Here is a 21,377-nt window from a genome sequence, read left to right as displayed (position 1 = left end):
CTTCCCTCGATTTAACGTGGTCGAAGCTGTAAACTGTCCACTCTTCTGCATTCAGTATCGAGGTTAAAAATTGTTAACCTTCATCTTCATGTGTCTATATGTCTTCATACGCTGGTACGTATGAACGGGGATAAAGTTAAATTCATATTTTAAAGCGGCACGATGCATCTCAGTGAGTACCGCCATAAGAATCACCTTTTAAAAAAGTTTTCGATAAAGAGCAGAACATATATCTGCACTAGAATAACCCGATGCCTCGACATTTATCCACCCACCACGAAGCAGTTACTGAGCCAGAAAATTTTCGAATAAAATTAAATAAAACGACAGTCATCATTGCTTCAGAAAGGAGAATAAAATTGTCTGTCATCTGAAATAACTCTGATGTCCATGCAAAATTTTAAACATAAGTATAAAATATTAGTGACCTCTTTCTTAAGGAATGTCCAAAGTTTATATGGCCTCACGAATAGTATGATATATAAGGAAAAAAGAGAATTCCTTGGAGACAGCTATATATCAATGTATAAAGTTGAGAACGTATAAGCAAAGAAAGACAATGCATCTTGGAGACAGTTACTCTTGAAGGGTAGTAAGAGAAAGGATAAGCATGTCAGAGCAGTTCTTCAAGAGAATATAAAATATGGAGGGAGGATAAATATGATTCATTCTTTAAAAAAAAATCCTTTCAGTAAGACAAAGCTTAGGGCTGTATGAAGTTTCTTAAAATTCAGATAGATCAAGAGTTACAGAAGCGAACTCAACTTACAGAGAGGGTGTATCTGCTACCACAATATTTCAACGTAATTTAGTACAAATTAAAACGTTCGACTGCACCGAAATCTATCGATGTATTAGGAACATACCATTTGGATGTTAATTAATTAACCCTCAAACTATTTAAGAACGCTAATTAAAATGGAGACATTACGATTAATTCTTGAATTGTTTAGGCTTCTGCATACTGTGTTTAACACCGAGGCTCAAACCAGGGAATTTTTGAAGGGAAAAAAAGGGATTCCTAATCAACCGCTAAAGTAAATGAAGATATATTATGTAAGGATTTGGAAAAAGGATCAAGGCAATGAACTATATGTTATTTGGCAGATTCAGCAAGATCACAAAATCCTCATTCAGAACAGATATTTCTGGGTGAAGACTTAACACTAAAATTTCGAAAAGTGTTGGAGAAATGAAACTTGTGCATTGAAAGAAATTTCGCGCCCACGCGCATGCGGCCCTAGACAGGAACCAAATTGAACGGTATTTTTTTAACGTGATAATGAACATTCTGTTTCCATAAAAGGAGAATAACCATTTGATTAGCTCAACGACTTTAGGTTTGAAGATATCCGTCTTCTGGGTTATTGCGCTGTGTAGTCTGGTCGATGTTAACCAACGTTTCAGAGGTCATACTGCCTCCGTCATCAGAGTATGAAGATATCCGTCTTCTGGGTTATTGCGCTGTGTAGTCTGGTCGATGTTAACCAACGTTTCAGAGGTCATACTGCCTCCGTCATCAGAGTATGAAGATATCCGTCTTCTGGGTTATTGCGCTGTGTAGTCTGGTCGATGTTAACCAACGTTTCAGAGGTCATACTGCCTCCGTCATCAGAGTATGAAGATATCCGTCTTCTGGGTTATTGCGCTGTGTAGTCTGGTCGATGTTAACCAACGTTTCAGAGGTCATACTGCCTCCGTCATCAGAGTATGAAGATATCCGTCTTCTGGGTTATTGCGCTGTGTAGTCTGGTCGATGTTAACCAACGTTTCAGAGGTCATACTGCCTCCGTCATCAGAGTATGAAGATTTCTGTCTTCTGGGTTGTTGCGCCGTGTAGTCTGGTCGATGTTAACCAACGTTTCAGAGGTCATACTGCCTCCGTCATCAGAGTATGAAGATATCCGTCTTCTGGGTTATTGCGCTGTGTAGTCTGGTCGATGTTAACCAACGTTTCAGAGGTCATACTGCCTCCGTCATCAGAGTATGAAGATTTCTGTCTTCTGGGTTGTTGCGCCGTGTAGTCTGGTCGATGTTTACCAACGTTTCAGAGGTCATACTGCCTCCGTCATCAGAGTATGAAGATTTCTGTCTTCTGGGTTGTTGCGCCGTGTAGTCTGGTCGATGTTAACCAACGTTTCAGAGGTCATACTGCCTCCTTCATCAGAGTATGAAGATTTCTGTCTTCTGGGTTGTTGCGCCGTGTAGTCTGGTCGATGTTAACCAACGTTTCAGAGGTCATACTTCCTCCTTCATCAGAGTATGAAGATTCTGTCTTCTGGGTTGTTGCGATGAATATCGCCCTGATGACGGAGGCAGTATGACCTCTGAAACGTTGGTTAACATCGACCAGACTACACAGCGCAATAACCCAGAAGACGGATATCTTCATACTCACCGCTGTGAGAACCTCAAGTCTTACGACTTTAGGTTTCTTAAGAAAGACTGTATTGTACGCAGTTCCAGGTTTGTCTTCAAGAGACCGTGATAGATTTTATAAATCCATATCATGACAACCGATCGGAATTTTTGGATAGAGAATCACACCATAGCGAAGCACTAAATATTTTAAACCCATTTTCCAGTTAAATTTGAGGCAAACTGCAAAATATTTATACGACGTAGAAAATGTTTTAAAAATATCAGCGGCTCCAAAACAGCGTATGAATAATGAACTCATCAGAAGATGCCGCTACGAATATAGGAAAACGTCAAACACTGGAATTACCAACTCCATGGAAAAGTCTTGTTTGACAATACGAAAGACGCTCAGGTAGTGAAATTCAAGATTTTAATGGAATCCGAAGGTTATTATCTACACTCTGAGCCAAAATAATTCAGTCCAAACACTTCCATCTATTTCCATTAAGATCCATTTTAATATTATCCTCTGAACCACGTTATGTTTCCAGAGCGAACTCTTCACTTCAGGGATTTTACATTCTCGGTGCGACAGGGATGACGAGATTGTTCACCAGCCCTGAAGAAGGAGATAATATCTTTCTTGGAAACGTTAGTATTCAAGTGCGAGTCCACGTGGCGTTTTTATAACCCAGAAAAAAAAAATTATCTTAACTTCAGACTTTTAAACCAAAGTTTTGTACGCACTCCAACGCCCACCACATTCTAATTGATTTTATCACAATGAACATATTCAGTGAAGATTACAGATTATGAAGTTCCTCATTATACAATTTTCTTCAGCGTTGTCACGTCATTCCTCTTAGATCCAAACATTCACCACCTCGACACCTTCAACTTATGTTCTTAATGTGGGAGTCCACGTTTTATACCCATACAAAGCAACATGTTGGGTACATTTATTCCTGAAAATTAATCAGTTTTCAATGTTTTCGTGAATATAGTTAGAACCTCATGTTTCCACCACTAACACAATTTTAAAATTGTTAATTGTGGAAGGATATACTTTATATGTACCTTTATATTAGGTTTCTACGCTGGAATACAGTTACGAAAGAGACAAATATTTTATTTGGGATATTTATGTTTTCGACCTATAACCTAAAATCATTAGTACAGATATAAACCTAGTGTGTCCCATTTAATAAAAGTTAATAAATTACAAATTCCTGCTTGGATCAAATTCCGGTGAAATTTTATCAATAACTGGTGATTTCTATTTCAACGTTTCAATAGAGTAGGTTCTTCATGGCTCAGTTGTATGTACTTCATTAAACCTGACATCGTAAATAACTGATAAAGAGCATAATTCTTCCATATATTCAGAATAATTTAAAAATTACCAAAATCGCCACATTCATTTTTACCAAATATTTCACTCCTTCTTCAACTTTATTAAATTTTATTTTGATCACCTAAATTAATTTACAACTACGTTCAGGTCCGTAATGCTTTGTTCTTGTTCTTTGTTTAAAGACAGGTTTTAAAGCATTCTGTTTTAACATTGTAATTTTTGTAATATTTCAGGTTTTCACGGCTTTTAATCTGGAAATGGCTGTTTTACGGATTGTTTCGCCGTGTAGTCTGGTAGACGTTCATCGACGTTTCAGAGATCCTTACTACTTCCATCTTCATGACAATAAGTAGCGATACCTGATGATGGAAGCAGTAACGAGCTCTGAAACGTCGGTAAACTTCTATCAGACTACACGGCGCAACAACCCTGAAGACAGACGTCTCCATCGTAATTGTTGTTTATTTATTACAGTATATATATTTTGTAAAGTTCTCGTCTGTAAATTACATTAAAATCAATTACAGTAATTACAGTTAGCCTAGACATTATCCACTCTTAATGTCACAAAACTGTTAAATACGTCTGACGAAATACAGAAAACAAATGTTGAAATATCAGGATTAATTTTAATAACACAGCTTAATTAATTATGCCATAATAGGCGTGGGTTTGTGCTATGTAGCATCTTCTCTACTTATTCAGTAACTACCATTATAATGTTTCCTCGTTCAAAATAAGCACACATATAATGATCACCTTATATCCTTTTACAGTAACTGCAAAGTATTCTGTTTCAGGTAAAATATAGAATGACAGGAGCGTCGTTTATGAAAAAGAATAACACGGAACTTTATAAGACGTCTTAAAATGGAAAGAAACTATGACAAAGGAATCCGTTCTCTTCAGACGCGGATGAAACATGCTTTTCTCCTAAAGCTTATTTAGCTAGGGATTTTCATATTTTTTTTTGTAGTTTTCAACAAGTTGCCTTCAACAGATGGCTATCTTCTAGAGATAAAGGAAAAAATGGAAAACAAAACTCATAACGTGAACACAAGAACGGAAGAACACTGAAGACAAACAGAGAGAAACGCCTTTACATGTATCGTTATCCAATGTATAGTTTTGTTCCACATGTTTATTCCTGTAACACTGCGTTTGAAATCAATAAATTCGTATTTCATCCACGTGGAAAGACAAAGAGCACTTCGTTTCTGGTATTTTGCAGCTAGATCATATTCGCTTGAGTGCACAAGTTCGTATCCATGTCGGAACGAGGATGAACGAAAAACAAATGGCCGCTTAGTGGACAAATTCTTTCCTTTCGCAAGCTAAAGTTCGGAGTCAGTTTATAAGTTATTTAGCTCAGTACTTGGCCTTACTGTGCAAGTTCCATGATAAAACAAATGCGAGGTAGTTTTTTCATGAACTGAAATTTAAGTAGACTGTACCCTTATTTATGCAAGAGTAGCATTCACGGAAAAGGCTACGTGAAATTAAAAGTCGTAGTTCATTAAAACACTTTTTCCTAACATTAACTAAATCCATGGAATAGAGTGGTTCTTGACAAGCCAAAATTCGCAAAGTTAGTCAGTAACCCTTAACGTAATGTAGGACTAATTATCTTGTCCACAAAGAGGTCTTCGGTGCTTCTAATCCAGTTCAAAACCTCAAAACCTACTTTCATAACAACCGTTTTAATATTATCCTTTGACACAATCAAGCATCAGGCATTGTCTCTAAGAGTAATTTGGTTTCTAAAAAACACGCCTAAAATATATACTTTCCTGATTTTTAAGCCGCGAAAGCGTGCGGAAGGAGACATCGCTCTCAGTCATCACCTGAATTAGTGACAGACTGGAGCCGAGAATATTCGAAGCACGAGCAATGTTAACTTGTCGGTGTACGTAATTAAGTTCTTCCGTCCTGCAGTTTCACGTGAACTCAATGATTTGCTACTTCGCTCTCAAAACAGGGGCAGAATGATGCACACTGCAGCACAAGTCTGGTTAAAAGCACGAATGGACGTCATATTTTAGAGCCTTTGCATTTTTAATACTTCATTCGCCTTGATAACTCTTTTCAGTGTAGCTGTTATCATAAATGACAAGTAAGTACAAATTTTGACGTTTATTACGCATATCGGCATTCATCTCACAGACTAAGAACAGCCAAGGAAACCCTCAGTCAAGACTGGCCGATATTTACACTTCGTAAATATACGTCAAATACCATTAGAGTTACTGGAAAGCGCCTGATGTGTATTCGTCGATACATACGACGTATAGAGACGTAGAGAAGAAGAAAATATATTAAAAGAATAATGTCAAAATGTTTCGCGTTTAGTGATCACGTTGGAGAGACCCGGTCTCTTTCCTAACAGGAAATGAATTAGGATTCCGCGCAGAGCAGGGCCTGTTCTTTACAAAGTGTTCACGTCCTACACGTACAATGCGGAGTCGAATCTCGTCCGCCTTATAAGACTCAAATCTCATGAGAATCCTACTACAACGCGCTCTAGAAATAATAGCGGGAACCTTCGAGCTACAACGGAAATAGTTTCACCTTTAATGGATTGCAATTTGTCTTTCCCCAGCTAGTGGCAAAATACTAACAAAGGTAAATTCTTAACAGCGTCTTATTCAATGATAATGCACCATATAATAATAGCCGGAATAGTTCAGACTGTTATGGTTCGATCCCCGTTAGGGACAGAGAATTTTTCCTTTAGACTCTCCATCCAGACAGATTCTGGGGCCAACTCAGTCTCCTGTCCAATGGGTATATTGAGTCTTTCCCAGGGGAAAATATCAGGCTGGGGTGTGACGCTGACCGCTCACCCCTACCTAAGAAGAGAAGTGATATTCACTCCCCCAAAGCGTCTACATGGCGTGTAGCGAGACAACTTTACATATTTACCAAACTATCAATATCCAGTAAAAAATATTACAAAAACTGAAACTACACTCAGTAGAGTCCTCCTTGGGATGCTTACAGTCGCTCAGCAGATCAAAGAATTCAAGAAACCTTAAAGTTCATTATCGTGTTAAGAATAACCCGGACTGTACCTCGTGCCAAATAAATCCAATACACAGCCTAGTTATGGTTTTTCGACCAAACAAAATACTCATTACTCCTCCCAATTCATTCAACTTGATTCGGTAGTGATCGTAAATACTCAAAGAGATGAACTAATTACGGAAAGAAAGACATTAATCAACTACCAAATTTTTCTTATTATAAGCTGAAGGAGCAACATTTGCCCCTCAGTTCCGAACCGCCGTGTTAAACTATATTATACCAGTCCATTTCCTTAATACTCAATATAACTTTATCACTCCTTTCCGTATTTGACGAAAACAGTCTCCAATTCATTCCCTTTCACGAACTACCTCGTATGCCACGAATTCAAATGCCTCTGATTTAATCAGCTTATCAATTATTTTGTAACAGTACAAATCACAGAGGTGTTTGAGGTTTCGTTCACCTCAGTGCAACGCATTCAACATTTGTGAGGTAACACATTCTCATGTCAGTAAGAATGAAGGTGGCTGCCTTCTGGGTTATTGCCACGTGTAGTCTGGACTTTATTTAATCTACGCTGTATTTTAAATTTATGTTTGGTTATTAAGTTTTTAACAACTATTTATCATCCAAAAAACCTGACAGACCTCTATGATTTTTGTTATTCAAAATATCAAGTTACAATAAATTAAATTATTCCAAATTAATGTCTAAAATTTGTGACACACCTTCATGTAATAATTAGTATAACTAATTTCGTGTAATCGAATCCTCCTTCAGAAGCAAACAGTCACTCAGATAGTCAAGAAATATTCAGAACTTAAACGGAACCCGAAATTTCAATTTCGTCTTCACAAAGGCAAGGCATTGATCCCTATTCAGAGACAGATTAATACAACACACATTACCACACACTAATTTTCAGGTCCTCCCATCTGTACTTTTGTCTTCCAAGTTGTCTCTTTCCTTCAGGTTTACAGACAGGACTTTCGTATGCATTTATGTTCTCTTGTATGGTCAGCCTGTCTCACCGAACTTAATTTGAAAATAATAACATTTTGTGAATAGTACAAATAATTAAGTTCGATTTTCATCTCTGACAGTTCTATGACGTAAAATGGGACCAAATGACAGTCGGGCGTTCTGCATTCGTCAGGGTAGATCAAGGGGGTAAGGTTTTGAGAAGTGTGAATTATTTATTTGTGGTATTGAATTTTCTTCAGCTACTTATAACAATCTCAGGCGACACTAGAAAATATTATAGAAACGCAACTCACAGAGATTGATGTTCATCGAATGGATGTTCCGAGAAAAATTGGTTAAGGTAGGCACCAAACTGTAAGTTTAATTGAACGGTAAATGACGTTACAACTATCCACAATGAAGTAAGTTTTGAGAACTGAGATTAGATTACTTTCGAACACAATCTGATCAGTGAGAGATTTGGGAATGCGATGTTGAAACTTTAGATTCTGAAACCATAGAGTCAAATAGACTGAACACCAGAAAAAATGTAAACATTTAAATAAAATAAACAGATAAGCAAATGAAAACAGTTGACGTCATAATAATGACAATCAATTGGACTTATAGGTTCTATATGAAGGATGACTGACCACTTCTGGGTGACGCTTGCAATTTAAAGAGGATTCCATAGTAATGCAATGATTAGCGGGATACCGTATGTTTCCAAATTAACAGCACTACTAACACATTCTGAGACAGGTCTCTGTAATTTCGTAAGCAAAATTCTCTTCATAATGAAATTTGAAATACAAATACTTATAAGTATAATTTATTGCACAAATATCCTGCCAGCTTTTTCTTTTCGTTTTTTCCTGATATTTGGAACAATTGTAATACAAACTGATTTCTAGCCAAAATATACCTATATGACAGAACTACAAATTTCACACTCAAAGAATTTGAAGAATACAGAAAAACTGTAAAGGATAAATTCACACGACAGGCCGCGATAAAAATCAAACCATGATTTAAAAAGTAAAACAAAAACTGAGGAACACTCTAAAACAGTGGCTGTACTTCTCTGTTTTGTAATATTTGTAATAAGTCTCAATACGCCTAATACTGAAAAGGATTAGGTAATGATGATGATTTGTTGCAGACGTGTTATCACCTTAATACACGGCCATATTGAGTACTTCGCTAATGGAGCACATGTCCCATGGGCCTGTCGAAAGTACAAACAATGCACTAGCCATTGTCAAGCAACACACGATTTATAACGCACAAAAGCTGGAACTGTTTACAATATTTTGTGGGTACCTGACTGTTTATATTATTACAAAGCTGGACAAAAATGTGGTAAGACGTTACCTTTAAGAAGCAAGAACCTGACATCTAAAATTGTAACGCGTTATTATGAAAGTAAATATGAAACTGTCGCTTGTACGAGACAATTATCGAAAAATATAACTGGCTTTCACTGCAATTTAAAAATAACCTCATTATAACCCAGAATTGTAAAATTTAACTTAGCAACGGTGGCGAAATGAAAAATAAAATCCCATAATTTTGTTCTCGATGCACCACTATCTCAGGATTACACATGACTTGTGACATTCTGCGTGTTTTTCCTACGCACGAAATAGTTGAAAATTACAAGATCATTGTATCTATTCAGGTGAAGATACTGTTCATCTGTGACCCTTAATAAATATTTACAACCGTCGAACTAGATTTATTAAAATTCAAAATTCTATTTGGGGGTCCCGGGTTCATATCTGAGCTCACAAACTGACGATTCTGATTTCTAAATTCCTCAGGCCATTTATAATCCCAGATTAACACCTCCAATCAAACAACGACCTCCAAAACACCTTCAAATTCTAGTCACCAAAACATTCGACGCTACATAACGCCAACGTTTCAACCACATCGTTAGGTAAGCCAACAATCAATATAATCCAATGTATATCAACTCCAGTGTGCGATACTAGTTCCGAGATCATCATCAGAAAATCTGTGTACCGTTAGAACATCGTTAAGAAAAGAAGATTCAGGAGTAAGAATCTCGTTATTCCGAATGAACAGCGAATTTTATTTGGCGTACTGCGTAGGAAAAGCTAAGATATCATATCCAATTAACGAGTAGTTCCACGAGATTCATGCTTCGATAAAACGTCGAATTATGAGGCAACACGAATTTGAGTCTTTAACCATTAAAAGCTGAGTCTTGTGTCAGTAATTACTCAACGTTACTTGTGGACAAACACATTGAATTATTCGTAACTTGCTATCACATGCCATCTATAACAAACATGTCTTCCAGAAAACCTATATTGGTATTATTTTCCAGAATATACGTGATAGTTCCACTGGCACATGTCCATAAAGCATGGCAAATACCACTTCTTTTCATATACGAGGTGCGAACGGACAAGTGCCATATTTTATGAAATGTTCGTAGAACATGACAGGAAAAACTTTCGGTCATGTGACTAATTTAACTAAACAACTTAAAGAATATGCCCCAGAGGAAGGAACAAAGCAAGAGGAAGTATTAGGAACTTTAGAATTATATTCTGGAAGTACACCTTCGAATCTCTTTATATTTTGTGAGTCTTATTTGTCATTCCACGCAATATAATTACAGTTATACTTATTTAAAACTCCGAATTGTTCTATAAATGTTATATATTATTATCTTCTACAAAATTCCATCGTACAGTCTAACGTTACGTATTGCCACGAAAAATTACCATTAAGATAATCATAAACATATCGCACTGAACGCCTGCTACAATACAGTTCAATATCTTTTGTCTTCCCATCTATTATTTAAAACGTGAAGATTAAAATATACCTACACAAAACTAAAATTCTGTTTTGTTCGTGAAATCTGGTCTCTAATGCCAAAGGAAGAACATAGATCGAGTGTCTGAAATTACTAAAATTAGGACACTGTTTGAAGATAAAAGAAATGAGGAACTTCAAAATTTGTGGTCCTCAGCACAAAATATCGGGATAACCTAATCAAGGAGGATGAGTACGATAAATGCTTACAGTTTTTTGAAGTCTGCAGATAAGAAACCAATAGCAAAACCAATACGTAGATGAAAGAAGCACTAAACTATAACTTTGGAAAAGAAGGTTGGGGTGTGTGGATTAGATTATTCTCATTACATTAATTTATCGTCATTAATAAATTTAAAGAGAGAAAATGGCGACGACCTCTTGTAAACATGATAATTAACCTTTGGGTATCATAACAGAAAAGAATTTCTTGAGAAGCAGATCGCACCATTAGCATCTCAAGAAGGACTCTGATCAACGTTAATCATAACACATTTGTACCAATAATATTTTCTCAGTCAGTAGCAGTGAGTTGGATCGCATTAAGTTTCTATAAACTATGCCAATTGCAGTGGGCATTCAAATTACGTGACAATTTTAAAGTACAAATTCTCTGACTTACAGACTACTTCCATCCGTCCCTCGCCTTCCGCAGACGAGAAGTTGGGTCTCTCAGCTGACACCTCGCAACGGTACATCCCACTTGACTTGAGGTTCACGCTCTTCAGAGCCACTTCTTTGTCGTTAGACAGTTGATGCTGTAACCCAAGGAAACAACACCTTAGACAAAGAGAGATGATAAAGAGGAACACAGACAAATTGAGATACAACAAAAGAATTCCTAAGGCAAAATACGAGGCGCGTCCCAAAAGTAAGTTTCCCACTCGTCCCACAGCTAGAAAACCTTATATTGCGCGAAGCGACTGTGCGTACGTGATAGAGCAATGACGTAGCATGGCGCATGCACTAACGGCACTTCCCGCGTTCTCACAGTAGCATCGTTGCAGCTGTTGAAGATGGAGGTTCTTATTCCAGCTCCCGCCGACTGTGAAGTGCGGTCAGTGATAACGCTAGGCCGCACACGGCTCGACGGACAGCAAGTCTCCTGCAGGAGTTCAGCTGGGAGGTGTTTAATCATTCACCCTACAGCCCGGACCTCGCTCCCAGTGATTTCCATCTTTTCCTACACATCAAGAAATTCCTGTCCGGTCAGCGTCAGCGTTTTGAGAATGACAGAGAGGCGGAGATGGTTGTCACACAGTGGTTCCAATCCCAGGCGGCAGACTTCTACGACACAGGTATTCAAAAGTTGGTCCCACGGTATGACAAATGTCTCAATTCCGGTGGCGAATATGTTGAAAAATAGCTGGACACTTGCTGTATCTGTTGCAATAAATATTTCCATGAAATTGTGTTTTGTTTCTGTAAACGGCCCCAGGGAAACTTACTTTTGGGACGCGCCTCGTACGAACAGGTGGAGATGCAGCTCATTAATACAATACCTTATCACTTTTACTTACGAAACAAAGCACAACATTTAGATCGGATTGAATTACATCACAAGAACATATCATAAACATATAGTGAAAAAGCACAAGGACACAGTGATGATACAAGTCAAGAACACAGTTCCTTAATTAGGTGGAGATGCAACATGAGAGCACATTAGACGGTCGGAGCCTTACACAAGACACAATCTTTCTTGAGTTCTCAAGAATGTGTGGGCAGTTTTAGTCTGTCTTAACGTTTTATAATTTTGCTCTTTATAAACACGTTTTCTCAAAATATATTCTTATTTACTAACTAAAACAGTGCATAATACTGACTTAAATATAATTTGTACGTTCTGCATTCACACATTCACGATCGCAATACCGAAAATGTATCGAAACGTTTTATATAACTTTTACACGTAACATTAACATTGACTTATTGCCATATAGATAAACATTATTGTTTACAGGAAAGGTTAATATAATTATATCATCATAAGTTATTTTTAAGTTATTTCATATCTCAGGACATTTATAGGATGATTGACAGATATATTTCTTTCTGTATTTTAATACATACAGAGCATCATCATTTAATTACATAGACTTTAAGACAGTAATTTATTCTTGCTTACATTATCTAACAATTTATTTCGTAATTTTTCCACATTTTAATTTGTGTTGGTATATTTGTATTTTGAAGCAAATATTTTGAATGTTTACCACCGCTAATAGCCCGGAAGGGCCGAAATGCTTTTGGTAATATAAACAAATGCTAAGAACAGTGTGTAAAGCAGCTTGGGTTTGCAGTATATGTTATATACTACTGCGCAATCACGAATGAAATCAAGGATCCCTAGAATGAGCAAAATAAGGGATTGGTTTTAAGATAAATTTGTTGTTGCATAATTTTCTTATTAATTTCGCACCGAATGCTTACTCTGAATCGTACATCTTTACCGTTGTCCTTTATACACTGGTTTTATGATTTTTCATTTTTTTTAAATAAAATAAACTTTCGATACTCTCAATATTCCTGGTTCATTTTTCTGACACATAAAACATTGCCGAAATATGTGCATAAAGCCAGATTTTCCAATGCCAGAATAAAGGGCTGTATGTAACAAAAGTTCAGGGAACGAAGCAAATTTAATAAGTCCTCACAAATAACATTAATTCGTTTTACAATGTATAAAAATATGAATACACAATTTTTGTATAAACTTAAGGCTGAGGTCACATTACGTGAGAATTATTTGGACTTAAGCTAAGTGTAGTTAATCAATCAATGATTCCCATGCTTATTTTAAACAAATGTAAAAGAAAATTCACTACTTTAAGGTAGTTCACTAATTTCGAGTTTCGAAAAAAAAATTCTTGTCCAAGAAATTCAAAGGAAAAGCACACAACTTTGATGTACTGACAACTGAGGAAATCAAAGATCGATCCATTTTGCATTTCAAGAAAGTAAAGACAATAGACTAAGTAACAGGATAATGTACAGTGTTATTCTTTGTAAACGTTTCAGAGGTCATGAATATCGCCCTGATGACGGAGGCAGTATGACCTCTGAAACGTTGGTTAACATCGACCAGACTGCACAGCGCAACAACCCAGAAGACAGATATCTTCATACTCTGATGACGGAGGCAGTATGACCTCTGAAACGTTGGTTAACATCGACCAGACTGCACAGCGCAACAACCCAGAAGACGGATATCTTCATACTCTGATGACGGAGGCAGTATGACCTCAGAAACGTTGGTAAACATCGACCAGACTACACAGCGCAACAACCCAGAAGACAGAAATCTTCATACTCTGATGACGGAGGCAGTATGACCTCTGAAACGTCGGTTAACATCGACCATACTACACAGCGCAACAACCCAGAAGACGGATATCTTCAAGTAAAACAATTTTAAACACAACTTAATCTGAGTGTACAACCAAACACTCCAACACTGAAATACGAACGACATTTAAAAGTGAATCACATAGAAATCATTACTTCCAAAGCAAACGCAGTCTGAAAAGAACAACGAAGGTTCATTCAACAAGTTCGTCTTCTGTATTACACCTAAACGTACGCAAACTTACTTTAGTAATTTACGCCGTGGAGTGACAGTTACATGCACGTCGTCCTCTCGTTATGGGTCACCTGTAACCGGGCTGTAAAACGTTTCCTACTAAAAGAGACCCAATTAGCCGATGGCCATTTATAAGCCTTAATACCGCGTCACAGACTACAAATACAGCTGCCCGTATACCCTCATTACAGACAGACAGCAAACTGCGTGTATGAATACGGGCAATTAGAACCTGATATGGGACTTACCGTCATCTCTCTTTTTAATTAACCTCTCTCCTCCTTTCTTATAATCCTTTACAAATTCTCGTTGATTACTTATGTTTCTTTACGTTACCTTTAATTAGACTCCTGTTTCTCAGTAGAAGATCTGAGTGAAAGAGGGGTTCATAAATCGAGCTTACTTTTATTTTAATTTAAATCTGCAAAATCCCAGAGACAGTAAAAGGTGAACTTTAATCACTTTCCCGAGAACAAAAAAGGGTCCAGCTCAAGTGAATTTCTTATCCGTAATCTTCATAAATGGAGAAAATAAAACGAATGCTTAGCACTTACGTCCTTCTTATTTTAAAGCTGTTGTATTTTATTAGTTTCATTCATAAGTCGGGTAACTCTCCCATTCATTAAAGTATTTAGCCCGTTAAGACAACGTGGTTATTATATATACCACTTACTTTAATATCCAGTATCTCTGTATTTGGTCCACAGTGTGCACTTGTGGGTTTCATATGACTTATAGAGCAAAGAACACTTGCTCTCATAATTAGCATTTACCAACTGATCTATGTAATAGAGATAAGTTGTGTTTCGTTTCTGATGGAAAATAACTTTTTGAAACTTATTTGTATGAGCTTAGTCTTCAAAGACCTAATCCCCCACTGAGCTCCTACATATCCTTCAATGTGATTTCACGTTCTTCATTAAACTAATACGGGGACATAGCTAGAAAGAGACTGGACCAATCACAAAGAAAATAAACATTTAATGATTGACTATTATTATATATTTCAGCACATTTATCCAGATCTAAAAGTTCGTGACGATGATGAGTTATTTAAATAAAAATTTCTTTGGATATTTTCCATCGTCTAGTAAAATAATAAAATACAGATAGGGACTAGCTCTATCTATGGGGCCCAACATAGTAGGTACCTGAAGACGGAGATAGAGCCCAATCTCCGAAACGTCATTTCTATTTTATTGGAAAATAACGAAAGAACTTTTTATTTAAACATTTTCCCAGGCTCCTTGTAATAAATAAAGCAATATTAACATCAAATTATGTCTAAGCCTTTGTTTTAGAAATGCTTATTCTTTAGTCTAGAAACGTTAAAACAATTTAATTAATGTAACCTACGTATCTTATGTATCTATGTAGATAAATTACAAATGAGAATCAGTACCGAAAAGTCTTATGAAGAACGAATTTATCTGGTGTAAAAGTTACAGAATTATTTTTAACGAAGAAATATCTTCTTTTTTCTTTTAAATCTGTAGGAGCAAACTTTCTACATGATTTTAATGCAAATAAGAGACTGTGAATTATTCCACGCTTCTACCCAAGAAACTGCTTGTACATCATTGGATTTAAAGAATTACATGTGATAAATACTAAACGTAAACCATACTTTTACAGGCGTATATATGGTAAATATGGTACACCATAGTACAACAAACATCACGAAACACGGTCCTTCTGGAGACGCTAATAGTCGCTCACAGCGTTTGATGAAACCCAAAGGATCACAATGGCCCTCCAATAATCCCTATCCAGAGTCAGAAGAATTCACTCTCAGAAATAAATATTTGAAGATAATTCATTAGCACTCAGTGAAAACAGCTTAAGTTAAACGCAGTTCCTATCAACTACCTATAGACTTGAGTTCATTTTGTCAAGCACTAAAGATATTTGTGTGGCCCTTAGTGTAATCTCATTAATTCTCTGGCTAATAAATTCCTTATTTCTCAAAGGCATGCTACGTGCCCATCCCATCTTAACTTTATTTCATTATCATAGTAATATAAGATAAAAATTATAAATTAAGAAACTCACATTATACAAATGTCAGCCTTCTATCACAATCATCCCTCAAGAGTCCAAATATTTTACTCAGCACTACGTTTTAAAATTTGAACGTAACTATCCGCAGCTTACATAGGTCGTGAAATTTGTTTTAATTGTTCAATTGTGATTAGTTTAAAAATATCTCAAATCCGCATTTCTTCACAGAAAAACAAAACGAATAATGTATACAGGACAAAACCTTACTTTTGTCTTGGAACGGCGTGGAATTTAATCTCGATATTGAGGAGAAAACGTACAAGGTTTTTTAATGGAGTTCGATGTTAACAGATCTCTTAGCTCTGCAGTGACTTTAACTCCTTGACGAAGACATCTCGGGCGAGTGCGAAACTCGATAAAGCATACGCGCTGTCATACGTCTTCCACAAGAATTATCTGTTTCTTCAGAAAATTCTGTTTCTTTACATATCCAAATTTAGGTAACGTAGTCATGTGACTAGGCATATTTAACGACAATGTTTATTATTTAGTGTTCCGTCTGACGACAGGTACATATGAACAGGATCCTTCCATCCTTTTCTCGGACTGGGACCTGTTCATATACGTTCTTGGCAGATGATCCAGAAGTGGTTTGCCATTGCCTTCTTCTGTGTGTGAAAGGAGTAATTGTTGGGATGCCACGGAGAAACCGGGGAAGCCCCCGGAGGAAAACTCCGTGATGCCTAGACCACGGCCTTGCCCAACACAAGTTATAAATTCGGGCACCGGAAACCTAACAGTATTGAGATCTGATGTATACGTTCTTTCTATGAAATGCATCAAAGTAACAGATTAGTTTCATACCGTGAGTGACCATACTTTTCGAATTATTGAACGTGTTTAAATGAAATCTAGAACCAGATCTCCATTCTAAACGGCACTGGCCGAATGTAACGCTACAAGGAATTTTAATCAAAGTTATAAATAATTTTTTTGTAACCGACCACCATGCCCTCTGCATTCAGAACCTTAGTCGTTCACTCCGATAACGTCTTCTGAAGACTGATATTTGTTAAGGGCATAACTTTCATCTTCTTTATAATGCTTGGCGATCCCTTTGTAGTATGTGTACTACAGAGGGATTTGGTGATTTTCTGGTTTTCTCACCATATGTTTAAATTACCCTGTTTCAACTGCTTTTGGTTTACTGGTTTGAGAAGGATATTGTAAGGGTATGTTACCCACCTGTTGATAGGTTGTCAGTGCTGCTTGTGGAAGGTTCGTTTTCTTGGGTTAAACCCCGGACCCTGACCCAACAGGAATCTTTGTTACTTATTCCTTGGTTAAAATTTGTAACTTTGTAATCCAATCAGGAATAAGTTACAATTGTGAATGCATTCTTGTTCCTGAATGTGCAGGCAGGGATTCATTTGCAATACTCACTTCATTTTTGGCACGTCGAAGCAGCTGATCGAGAAGCTGATTTGTGAAATACGTCGCAGGTCTCAACAAAATCTGAATCTATTATTCGACGATTTTTAAATACACGTTTCACTGATATAATATTCAAGCTCATTTTATTAGGTCTTCACCGTGACGGAACACCTTATGGTCAATGTAAGTCTGTCACGTTTTGCGTTCGAAGCAGGCAACCTGAATGACCAGGGGTCATTATTTTGCAAAAATGAAGCCCAATTGTTACTAGTAATCCCACTTTTATACTTCTGCGTACCACTAAGCAATGCCTCCAACTTCCGAGTTCTTACAACGCAGGATTCTTTCGTTGGAGCCTCGTCGTCTGATTTTTCTCTTGTTCTCTGGCCCCAGGCTTTCTACTCTGTGCCCAGCGCACCGAAGCCTTTTATAACAATTTTGTGACATGCGGCTTTACCACTCATTTCCCTCCTCAGGATGCATGCTCCGTTGGGCTTCGCCGCCAACGATCGTTTCCCCAGGAACTTTGTCCCGTGGGCCCTGCTTTGGTCACAAGGCCTGGACACCTCTCTTGTTTCCACAAATTTAGTTGCAACGTGAGTGTAATAACGGTATAAAATATATATTTTAAAACATCTATGAGTAAAAATTGCCTTGGAAAACATTAGTTTAAAACATACCTATGTGATGTGACATGTTTATGAACTTTGAAACGTCTGTGTACTCCAAAGAGTGCACCTTTCCGAGCCTGTTAACAATAATCGACGCCGACGTAGACGTCTGCGCCAAAGTTGGCTCCGACGCTGATAATGTCAATGAGAGTGAAATTCCACGATATTTATGATACGGAAACTAAAAATATCAGAGCCAATTTAATATACTACCTCTTACACTAAGTCATGTGCCCTGACCTGGAAAACGTAACCTACTCCGACGTAACAAGGAAGTCACCTTACAATTACTAAGGCGGATAGCAACTAACTGTCTGATTGTACTTTACCCAAAACTTTGTAAGTCTTTCCAAACAAGTAGCGAGGGATTAGTTTCGTAGGGTGAAACTGCACTTATACGTGTATCGTTTACATAATTTATTTCAGCTTTTATTGGTATTACCAACCAAGTCGTTTAAGAAATTAGGGTTGTGATGAATAAATTAATAAGCTATCGTAGCAGTTGGACAACGCCGTTCACATGAGTGACAGTGACGTGAGAAAACCCCCTTATAATGATGGTTTGCCGTAATAAGATGCCAGCACTGAGCTATGTTAATCCCCACGTCGGTTGAGTTTCCATTCGTACAACCTGTCACGTTGTGAAACACCTGCCCCATTTTACACTGGAATACAATAGTTATTAATGGACAAACAGGCTCGTAATCCCTCGTCCCATAACGCTATATGCATTCTATTGTTTCAATACTAAACTATCCACGTGAAATTTTCGCTGAGTGAAATGTGTTATGTCTGTGATTATACTCGTACTCACACACAACACAGCTGGACTGGAAGTACGCTGTAAACCTTCCATTTCATATCGTAGTAAAACGTCCCGCGTTTACCCGTTTACCAATGAACAAGATTATAATTTTACATTTTGTTTCATAAAGGTTTGATACTTAGAAGATGGCTACCCTCTCCTAGAATTTCACCGGCAACTCAGACTTCCCTGTAACAGGGTGATGAGCACTGATGATGGAGACAGCAAGGACCTCTGAAATGCTGGTAAACTTCTACAAGGCTACGCGGCGCTACAACCCAGAAGACAACCATCTTCTGACCCACCTCCAGTCCTACAAGTTGGACACAGCATTACGATATATTGGTTTTATAAAGATCCACAATGTTATTTGGCCATGTCCACTTTAAAATATATAAAACTATTATAACTTTCTACGTCGTTTAGTCGAGAGATATGAATTTTAAACTATTATGGTACCTGACATATCCAAACCCTTAAACATTAAAGTATACAGATTTACAATTTTATATCTACATTAAAATTAATTTGGAATTTATTTCTACCGTTCCGTGGTAAAAATATATAATTTATCTGTTGCCTTCTGTGGGTCTGAAACAGTTTTATTCTGACCTCTCAAAATCATGTACAAAAAATAAAAAAAATATTAGTTTACCTGTTGCTTTATATGGACATTAAACTTATCTTCCGCTTTTAATTATTGGGTTTATTTAGTGAGCGTTAACGAATGCGAGGTTTATAAACCGTCGACCAGTACGACCGTTGTGAATGATGGAAAATAATGAGGGTGTACAAAATCAGTCATGTAATATATAGCACCAGTTAAAAAACAGTTTTTTAATCAGTGAGGCAGTGTTTATGACGTGTCATAACCATTTTCTATCTAGCTGTTTTCTTATTACAACGAACTTAAATAAAATTCAATTTTTCTCTAAATTACTTCAATCTCAGAATCTCTGGAATCGTATAAAATAAATAAGAGACGCTCTTAATTGTGTAAATTTCTCGTTCTTCAAGTTTTGGGAAACTAAATATTTGACCCAGCATAAGAATTCCATGTAAGTGAGACATATTTAGGTAAATCGCGACTTTCCACATCATATCTTTTACAGGTAAGCAAGAAATTAAAGACAGACGACAGATAACCACATGCACAGCTCCAGTAAATATAACATATCCAGCATTTATATAATATTTCTCTCCATGAATTCAAAACACCTCAGGATAAGGTCTAATAGAGCCTTTGGCGGAAACGATAATAAAAACATTCGACTGTCATAAATGTAAGGAACTTAATTACTTTACGAGCAATTATCTTCACAGACTGTGTGACTAACTATCAGCATCTCGATAAGAACTTCGTATGATAGTTACTTGGTTATTTAATTGGATCTGGTCTTGAAGACATAAATGTAAGCAATGAGAATATTTTACTGCAGTAGAACAACGTCCATTCGCTCTATCTTCTCAGGAAGAGACACATTTCATTTTAGTCGGACATTCTGAAGGGAGAAGACCACTCAAGAGACAAAGGTGTAGATGGTGTTTAACATGGATGTTAAAGAACGAAGTTCTGACTGTGTGGAGTCGATTTCTATCGCTCTGGGTAGGGTCCAGTGACAGGAACTTCTGAACACCGTAATAAAATTTCGGGTTACATAAAAGGGTGGAAAACATCTTGACCAGCTAAGCGACTATTAGGTTCCCAAGAAAGAATGTGCTTCGTGCTGTTAGTCAGGGAGGGAACTGACCTCGACTCGTACGCCTTCCACTTTGTAGCTCTGCTTCACGGGTTCCGAACGTGGCACATATCGGTAGAACTCTTCGTTGTCCTTGTACCATTTCACAGAGTAAAGTTTATCGCCACCCAGTTCGTATTGGCACTCCAGCAGTGCCATGTCCCCTCGAACCTTGTACTGAGGGACACTGACCCGTAGGAGTTTCAGAGACAGCACTCCGCCTGTAACAAGGAACACGAATCAATCAACACAAAGGAAGGAACTGAGCACTGAACTGTGATATCTCTCACTGAATTAAGCGTTTGATTGACACATTCGCGGATCGTTTATCAATAACGTGGGATGGGAAGTTCTGGCTCCAACAGCGGTCCCTTGTGAGCACGTTATTGAGGATTCGCGCTCCACGAGAGGCAGACAAATTCTTGGGCTCGTGAATAGTTATCTACTCAAGCAGTTGTTTGTTTTATCGAGTTTTGAGGTACATAGCATCGACTACTGCTCCACTGTTGGATTATAAATTCGAAAGATTCTGGAGAAAAGCTGTCGTGGTTCATAAAATATTGTTCCGCCATCGAAATGCAGGAGA

The 21,377-nt window shown here is 37.3% G+C and overlaps 1 protein-coding gene across 7 annotated transcripts in view; it reads right to left on the bottom strand.

The window, feature by feature from the left end:
• Window positions 1-21,377, bottom strand: part of LOC110838519 (uncharacterized) — a 581,802-nt gene that overhangs the window by 37,146 nt on the left and 523,279 nt on the right. For all 7 annotated transcript variants that reach the window (XM_087348332.1, XM_087348331.1, XM_087348333.1 and 4 more), the window contains 2 exons: window positions 20,804-21,012; window positions 11,181-11,316 (listed from right to left, as the gene is read on the bottom strand). In XM_087348332.1, coding sequence (XP_087204458.1) covers window positions 11,181-11,316; window positions 20,804-20,950 — 283 coding nt within the window. In that variant the 5' untranslated portion in view covers window positions 20,951-21,012. The remainder of the gene's footprint in view (window positions 1-11,180; window positions 11,317-20,803; window positions 21,013-21,377) is intronic.

The sequence above is a fragment of the Zootermopsis nevadensis genome, unplaced genomic scaffold (assembly GCF_977971745.1).
Source record: "Zootermopsis nevadensis isolate Lab colony 2312 unplaced genomic scaffold, Znev_1.0 Znev_ptg000013l, whole genome shotgun sequence".
In the NCBI taxonomy this organism is placed as follows: Eukaryota; Metazoa; Arthropoda; class Insecta; order Blattodea; family Termopsidae; genus Zootermopsis; species Zootermopsis nevadensis.
Note: the sequence above shows the minus strand (reverse complement) of the source record. Positions and strands in the feature narration are given on the sequence as shown.